Here is a 9358-nt window from a genome sequence, read left to right on the forward strand (position 1 = left end):
GCTTCAATTGATTTCAGTCTGTGATGGTGTCTCGATGACTTTGCCAGGACTTGGCTTTCTGGCAGGTCTTATGAAACTGAGGGCTGGGCCAGCCAGTTCTATGATAGCTGCTCCAAATGGTGTGGATTCCAGGGACCTCCTCAGTTCAGAGCTAATAACTAACACCATGGACTTTAAACTTGTGGTTTAATCATATAAATGTGAAAAAGGTCCCAAGAGAAAATGCTCACAGCTTTGAAAATTCTTTAGATTTTGCCGTTGGTGTCGGGCCAATTCTTTCTAAGCTGTTCACTCAGATTCACTCTGGAGCCGGATTTCTCAGACTCAGGACTCTGGATATCTGGGGTCAGATATGTCTTTGTTGTTGCGGTGGGGTGGGGGGGTGGGGAGCTGCAGCCTATTGTCCTATGCATTGTCGGATATTCAGCAGCATTCCTGGCTCCTTCCCAGTTCTGACAACCAAAAATATCTCCAGATACTACCACATGTCCCCTGAGAGCAAAAACCACTCCTGGCTGAGAATCATTGCTCTATAGGAACAGGTTCATTAGGATGGGCCCAAACTCAGTCCACTTAGGCTTATTCCAAAAAGACACATATTACCTGCAAAATACCGATTCACCGGTCTAATGAATTTGTATGCCTTTAAAATACAATCCAGCTTTGTCCTCAAAATTAGAGCCAGAGTTTTCAAACAGGCTCGGGCCTAAACCACCTCTTAAGATGAAATCCATATATGTTCAAAATTACTTTTAAAAGTCCTTTTGGAAGATACCACCTTGGAGATCCCACACCCGCCCTCAGAGTTCCGATAAGCCAGTTTTCACTGAGCTTCAGTGGAACGCTGTAAGAAGTCCTGGGCTTAGAGTCACCGGCCACGTTCTCTCCAACTACAGGTTCTTGGACTCTTAAATCACACTGGGTGCAGTAAGCTGTTTAAACCACAAGAGACACATGAGATTCAAGAATGGCTCAAGAGAAAAACAGACAGAACAAGACACCTTTCCACTATGAGGGTGGTTTGGTCCTGATGGAGCGTAACATGTAAAGGTGGTTACGGTGGTAAGAAACTCATTGTGGGGACTGGATACCCAAGAGTCTTGAGTGCCATGCAAGGTCTTAACTTCATGTTGTAGATGATGGAGAGCCACTAACGGGTTTTAAAATCATGGTATAGACATGATTTTTTTTGGGGGGTGGGGAGGGGATTGGGCTATAAGAAGAACCTGGGGAGGTGAGATATAGTAGAAGCTATAGAAATGGTCCAGATCAGGGATGGTTAAGATTGGACTGAAGCATTGACAACGGGGAGACAAGGGAGAGGGCTGATTTGAGGGAAAAGAGCACATCGACATTTGGTGATTGACTGGATGTAGGGGTAAGCATTAAGGGAGAAGTCAAAGTTACCTATCTGCTTCCAACTTAAATAAGGAGGCCAAGAGAAATGGTCTTAACCAGACAAGGACTGGGAGGTATGAGCAGATTTGTTAGTTTTATGGGGGAAAGATGAGGGACACCTCCCATCAAAATGCCCCTGACTGGTACTCGGTAAGTCTGAAGTGTCTAAGGCGTATTCAGATGGTGATGTCTAAGGAGGTTGGATACATGAGTCCTGAGCTCAGGAAGGCCACAGCTGGAGAGGCAGACACGGTGGATTTCAGCACTCGGCAGGTTGCTAAAAATCACAGATGGGCCTGTGAAGGTACAGGAGGTGTGGCGTGAACACAGGGAGTTGCTGGAGAAGGAATCCTGGAAAACTCTGACACCTAGGGGGCAGGTAGAAGAAGAGTTGGTAAGAAGATTGAGACAAAATGAGGACAAATGTGAGACAAGATGATGAAATCACAATGACAGAAGACGACCACGACATGAAAGCCCAGTAACACTTTCGAGTCTAGAGAGTTCTAGAAGAAAGACAGAGTTGCTGAACCTAGAAAGTCAACAAAAAGCTACTGGAACTTCCCAGTGTATCGGGTGGAGGTGGCTTCTTTAGAAGATCTCACAGCTTTGGAAAGCTCTAAAGATTTGTGGAACTCAGGAAAGGTCTTGAAAAAGCATCCTCTTAGGGGCTGGAAAACCAGTGTTTGATCATCCTGCCTCACTGCTGGTGTTATACCACTTTGTACAAATGCCTTGGGGGAGTGCGTGGGGGAAGGCAGGGGTATGGGGGAGGAGGGACGCTGGGGGGAAAGAGGGGAGATGGAGATGGCAGAGGAGAGAGCGAGGTCCTGAGCACAGATAAGGAGGCGAGAAGAAACCTGAGAGTTATTCCTCTTTGCTGTACCACACTGACTGAAGGAGGTCCACAGCCCCCACCCAGGGAGGCCTTCTGACTGTAGCTGTAAACACTTACCAAAGGCTTTCCCCTGGGATGAAAGGCACTCCTGTCTCTCCGGATGCCCTGGAGCATCTCCAGACGCACACAGCATCTGCTCCCCACTGGGCTTTATAGCTCCTGATACTCTTTCTTCTTGTCAAATACGAACAAACAAGCCAACAGCTGTTTCAAACTTGGATTTTTTTGTTTACATTAAACAGTTTTTAGAATGAGAATTTGATGATAAAGGTTGGTTAAAAATCACTATAACCCCAACCTTGGAAACAATTCTCCATGGGTCTCTCATTTCTGGAGTCTGACAAGCAAAGCCACCATGGCCTTGATTCTGGACCATCCTTCTGAGGAGGTATGCATAGAAAACAGCCTTGTAAGACAGAGACAGTCTCCCTCTGGAACCAACCACTACTTGGTTTATCGCCCACTGTGAGCAAGATCACGTCTCCCTCTGGGATAAAGGGAAGATGCGCTAACTGCCCAATAAAGATTTGAGATCCTTCAACTCAGGGTTCCACTCAGTGTGTGCAGGTGTCACGTGGGCTTATTCACATCACCTTGTGGAAACTGCGACTTGCAGAAATGGCACAAATGCTGCTATCTTGGCTACTACTATCGCTGTGAGTAATAAAGTCCTTTGTTTCTGACCCAGGAGTTTCGTGTCTTCTGCCAACATCCATGAGATCATGGCGGGCTAACTTACTAGCTTTTAAGTAGGGTGAAGTCTCAGACCTTTGGCAGATATTGACGTCTATTTGTCATCTATGAGATTATCATGGCACTCATATAATATCCTGCTTTAACAACAGTCCCAATGCCACTCTGAGCCTTATCTTTACTTAAGTAAACTTCAGTAGGATTTATACTTTGCTCCAAAAAAACTTAGGACTATTTAATGTTTTATAAAATGGGACAAGAAGACATACTGCAGGCAACTGTCATTCTCTGTAAGAGGAAAAATGGGAAAGTATTATCTGTTCCTTTTTTTTAGAAATGGAGAAATGGCAAGCAGAAAACTCCCATGATTCACAAAGGCTGTCAAATGTTCCCCGGCAGGCATAGCAGGCAGGGCCCTGGCCTTGCCCTTGGGTTGAGTCTCTGAGAGATTCTGTCTCATTGAACAAATGGCATTAAGTAGCAGCAGTCAGGTGAGGTGGGGCAGCCCTGAGTCACAGAACCACCAGGAATCTAGTTTCCTGCCAGCTCACGAAATCCTGGACTGGAGGTGTCCAGAAGCTTTATGCAAGGGAACCAGCATGCATTAGGCTGATGATGGATGATATTCCATTGCTTCTGTGCCAGCTGGAAACAGGATGCCAGATGTTTCTGATCTCTACCCTGTGGACAGGGTAACCTAGGAGAGCATCTTTTTGCCTGAAGGACACCAAAAATATGTTACACAATGAAGGTAACAAAGATGCTCAGTCAGTGACTGGTAACGATGACAGTAGCCATGATGAATGAAAATGATGAAAAATGATGATTCACGGAAACAAATCGAACATTTCATGCCATTACTGTATGTCTATATTTTATTTCCAGGTGTGAAGATCAGAAGACTAGAAGAATTATCATATTTACCAGTACTGTAAATGCTTAGGGGCTTCCCGGGTAGCTCAACTGGTAAAGAATCCACCTGCAATGCAGGAGACCCTGGTTCTATTCCTGGGTCAACAAGTTCTCCTGGAGAAAGGATAGGCTACCCACTCCAGTATTCTTGGGCTTCCCTGGTGGCTCAGCTGGTAAAGAATCCGCCTGCAAGGTGGGAGACCTAGGTTCTATTCATGGTTTAGAGAAAATATTAGTTTACCATGCCCATAATTTCTGTAAGTGCCTCCAGCTGAGTGCTGGTGAATAGGCCGTGACCACATAAGCCACATTTTATATCTCCAGCGCCAAAGAGTAAGACATTTGGAAATATGTAGGAATCAATTACAGGTAGAAAAAAATCATACTGTTGAACGTATTTTTCCTTGACATAGAATTAATAGAGTATGGTAAATTTTTAAATGCATCTGTAACATGCTAGCTCTGTGTGTAAAATAAAAAGTACCGAGCTCAAAATAAGAAAAATAATCTAGCCATTATGTGTGCTTTCGTGGCTATATTAATGAGTGAAATCACCTTATCAACTCTTGACAGCATCTTCCTTCTCCTGGGGATGGTCATTTCTCTCATTTAGCCTCAGGGGGCACTCCGGTATTGGAGCCAGGGAGCCTGGGAAGAACACAGTTCTAGCCTCCAAGGAAGGCAGTTCAACCCCGAGACATCCTGCAGGGACCACCATCAAAACCTGGTTTCGAGATCAGCGATTTTCTCCACTTTGTTTCCATGAAATAGGTTACCAAGATCTGACACCCCTGGCCTAACAGTTTACCTTGCTGCACTGACTTCACTGTGGGCCTATAGATTATCTTTTTTTTTTCCCTGGCCATATTAAGTGGCTTGCAGGATCTTAGTTCTCCAACCAGGGATTGAGCCCCAGGCCCTTGGAATTAAAAGTGCAGAGTCCTAAACACTGGACTGTCAGGGAGTTCCTAGATGATCATTGTTTTCAATCCTCAGAGTAATTTCCTTAAAGCCACATCGAAGAACTCCATTCCAAAAGAACGTTGCACCTTTTCTCTACCTAGTGTGGAAAACTTGTGTGTTTCCAGAGTCATCTCTGAAAGCTTTAAAATAACAGGAAACACATTTATTGGATAGATATTCTGATGGATACCATGAGGGCTCAGTGAAAATAAGGAAAGCATAATTCAAGCAATGGGACTTCCCTGGTGGGCCAGGGGATAAGACTCCGCCTGCCAATGCAGGCGACACAGGTTCAAATCCTGGCCAGGGAAGATCCCATATGCCTCGGAACAACTGAGCCCGCATACCACAGCTACGGAGCCTGTGCTCTGGGGCCCTGGGACCACAACTACTGAAGCCCCGGTGCCCTACAGCCTGTGCTCCACAACGAGAGAAGCACTGCAGTCAGAAGCCCTTGTATCGCAACGAAGAGAAGCCCCCGTCTCCACAAGTAAAGAAAGCCGTGAAAGCCATCTCTGCAGCAATGAAGACCCAGTGCAGCCAATAAGTAAATAAAATTTAAAAAATAATAATTAAAGCAATGGATGAAGAGAGCGGTCCTTCCATGGTTGCCTAAACTGGGGGCTAATCGTCTCCATTAATGAGAGCACAGCGCAAATGAGCGCGCATGGGCCTGGCAGTTTGACACAAAGGGAAAATATTCAGATCATCACCACCAGTTTTAGGCACCACTGGGACAAACACCTGCTATGAACCACAAGAGGGCCAGATGGAAAAATAATTCAAGCACACAATGACTCGATGGTGGGAGCAGTGGCGTGATTTACACAAAAGTTACAGCAGATTTAGCTGGGAAGGTTTTTGGCTGAAAGATCTCACTAGACGCCACATAACGCTACAGGTATTTTACCATTAACTCTTCCCTCTTCGTAAATATATTTTGTAAGGGAAAAGGGAGGGAAAGCTTTAATGTTTTCATATATTCTGTTATCAAAAGAATTTACGTAAGAACTCACAGAGTGACCTTTAACCCTAAGGTATACATAATTCAGGAATAAATATTTGCTGTTCCTTTTTCTTTGTAAATGTAATTCTGAAATGTAGGTCACAATTTTGATAGATACTGGGGAGAGGGTCGTGAGGGGATGGCATGGGATTCTTGGGAGCATCACCACAGATACCATGATACAATGAATGGCTGGGTTGGGAGTGAAACAGTGATCTTTACTCCCAGCATGGCACCAGCAAGATCTGAAGCACATCCCCATCTATCCGAGCCTCCGTGAAGTATGGATAAGAGCATCTCCCCTTCCTTACTGAGATGCACCACAAGGTATTAAAGAGCAGCATTTGGAAGGAAGCAGCTAAGTGCTACAGAAATGAGAAATGAATTATTAGCACATGACCCCACAAGGATAAAGAACGAAAAAGCGAGTCAACCCCTGGCATGTTTGGACCATGTGCCAGGTGTTCGGTGCAAGACAAACATCTGGATGTGTGATTATATATTTTATTCTTCCCCCAGCTGTTGGAATATTCTAAATATTAGGGATCAGCAAAAAATTACTCTGAGCATTTGAAAACGGGGACCTGGTGAAAAGATGAGACCAGTAACCGGGACCTCGTGGAATGCTTCCAAGATAGTAACAAACCAGGAGAAGAAAAGCCCTTACGCCACACCTACTTTGTGTTCTGGTCCAATGGCTCCAAATCAGAAAGATGCTTCATCAGTTCTCTTGAGAGCATCCTCCTACAGCCTTTCTTCTTCTACACTTAGACTTTCCAATCGAATAACTCGGTTATATACTAGGACAAGGATGTTAGAACACTTTGCTGGCTCCAGCTGATTTGATGGATGATAATAACTTAATATATGATGGAAGTGTTTCTAGATTCTATAAGAGCCACTGCGTCTCCCCTCTCCCTAAGGAAAAAGGAAACACCAATGCTGTTTCGTTAATTTGTAACTGTGTCTAAATTCAAGTCCAATATTCCTTTTTCTGATGTAGATAACCATTTAGGGTGTGATTTCAGTCAAACATTTTCTTAGTCTCTGTTTACCCCTTCTCTGAAGAGGAAAATGACATTTGCTATTTATCTTTCTGAAAGCATACTGAAATAACCTTCCACAAATGCATATTATGTACATACAAAATATTTCCTGTGTTCTGATTAAAGTTTAAAACACTCTCTTTTTAATTGGATAGGATGGCTTCAAGTTTGACTGACACTGGACAAAATACTCAGGGAACTGTCTTGGTTTTGCCACAAACATCAAATAGATTAAAAATCTCAAGGACAAATAGTATTTATAGATACTGACAATTCCTTCTTAGCTTGGGGCCATTCTGTACGTCACAGTTTGGACAAAACCCTTCTGTAAAGTGCTGGAGATAACAACTCTTAGAGTTAAAAGTATCCAGATTAAGTCCTGAACCACAGCTTGCAGGGGGAATATTTTTTATATGGCCTCTGGAAATACCACCATTTAGATAGAACAGTGATATCAGGCTGAGTTTGGAAAGCACACTGCTGTTACAGAGAAATCTGTTTTCCTGATTCCCAGAGTCTTAACATTTTAAGACCGACATTACTCATCTAGGACTGAGCCATCTGCCCAGGACAATCTTCCATGGCTCCAGGACCAGGAGTAACAGGACGTGATGGGGAGCTGGGATGGAACCAGCCCGCTCCAGGAGATTGAGCCCCAAGGCTCGGAGAGCCAGCAAAGAACTGGACAGACAAGATGGTTCAGTTACAGCCAGTTCTGCTGAGGTCATGGAGTCCTGCCTTGTTTAAATTAGACTTTACGCCATGTTTAGTCAACCTTCCTAGAGTTAAAAGTTTAGTGTCTCCGCTGTCTTCAGTTGGCTAAGCCTACAGCAGGCTGCGAGCCATCACACTCGATTAAACCAAACCGTGCTGGCTGCAGGGTTAGGCGCCTGTACCCGAGGACCATCCTCTCTGACAACGTGAAAGAAAACGGACCCACAATTTGCAGAGCCATCAGGAAATCTGCTGATGCTCCGAGGCTGCAGGGTACGATGGCACTGCTTTTCTCCAAATAAAGCTAAGACGACAGGCAGTTTCTCCAGGGAGAGCCTGTCTGTCTGCTTCTAACACAAGCATCTACACCCACCCCCATACCACAGGCCAGTCATCTTTACTATCTTCTTTTTTTTCCTTCTTCAATATTTTACTTCTGTTTGCATGAGGTCCATGTTTCTTTGTTTGCTCTGGTTAATTTTACCCTCTATCAGTGTAACTTAAACCAGACCGACAATTCCTACGGGAGGAGCAGAGCCAATAAATAGAGAACATGCAAATGACAGAGGAATAAATTAATCCTAACTTATTATCCTGTGAATTAGGATTAAATGTCAAAGTGAGTCTTATTTTCAGCATTCTCCCTTTCCAGTGATCATACACTGACAAGCTTTATAAATAATTTTGCTGTAGTAAGTGGCTTTGCAAACCCCTTGCTATTAGTGACAGCTCAGGTCACAGCCACCCCTGAAGCTTCCCATTAGCTGCCTGCCTCTCAGTATGAGTTTGCACATTGGGATGGTTCCTGCTGCCTAGAAGCCTGTCTGATGTTAATTACCGCATCAGTTCCCCTCTCCTCTCCCTTCACTCACCTTGGGGATGCTGAGGCGTTCCTGGGGAGGAGGATGATACCGTGGGAACCTCCTGCGAGTCTAGAGATGAAGGGCTACGACCCAGGGGGGCGGGGGAGGCGGGGGCTGCCGGTGAGGTCAGGTCCAAGGAGAGGTCAGCTCTGCCCCGGCTCGCACTCCGGCTTCTCAGCTCCTTCTCATGCGCCTCAGCTGCCAACTGCTCCAAGTATTTGTATCTGAAAGTTAAATTCCAAAGGGTTTCCGTAAAAAGAAAGAGGAGCCCGTGGCTGGTGCTTGTTTATGGATGAAACACCTGCAGAGTGAGCTGGTTTCCTGATGCAAAGAGCACAGCGCAGGGCTGGCTGGAGGGCCCGTCTGCCAAAAACACCCAGCAAAGCCAAGATGCTAATGATTAAAAATCCTGCATCATTCATAACCAAACAAATTGGGGGAAGTGGTAACATCACAGTCTCCAGATACCAGATCACTGCTGCAGAATCCTAGTTTGCTCTATTAGGAAACATTTGTGCAAACAAGCCAAACAGCAATAATGACCATCAAAAAAGCCCCAACAGTGACAGCTGAAAACCACACGCCCTCAGAGCTCGCAGCTGTGAAATGGGAGGGTGCCTTGGTGCAGCAGACAGGAACAATGCCCCAAAATACCAAAAGGTTGTTGGATGAAGCCTTCCCTGGATTTCTGAACCTGCTTCAACGCTAACAGCAATGTGACTGGAATTCACTTTGTTCTCTCCGTGTCGACCATGGAAAGTTTTTTATATTCTAAAATATTTCTGAGTAGGACTCAGACATCCAATAGCTTGGCCCTGACGTCACATATAGTTTATTCATCAAAGTCAGTTTAAAAGAACAAAGA

General features: G+C 44.8%; 1 protein-coding gene across 1 annotated transcript in view; it reads right to left on the reverse strand.

The window, feature by feature from the left end:
- FHOD3 (formin homology 2 domain containing 3) overlaps window positions 1–9358 on the reverse strand; it is a 469739-nt gene that overhangs the window by 88241 nt on the left and 372140 nt on the right. The window contains exon 14 of the mRNA XM_010849782.1: window positions 8503–8717. Within this exon, the coding sequence (XP_010848084.1) occupies window positions 8503–8717 (215 nt within the window). The remainder of the gene's footprint in view (window positions 1–8502; window positions 8718–9358) is intronic.

The sequence above is a fragment of the Bison bison genome, unplaced genomic scaffold (assembly GCF_000754665.1).
Source record: "Bison bison bison isolate TAMUID 2011002044 unplaced genomic scaffold, Bison_UMD1.0 scf7180017864286, whole genome shotgun sequence".
In the NCBI taxonomy this organism is placed as follows: Eukaryota; Metazoa; Chordata; class Mammalia; order Artiodactyla; family Bovidae; genus Bison; species Bison bison.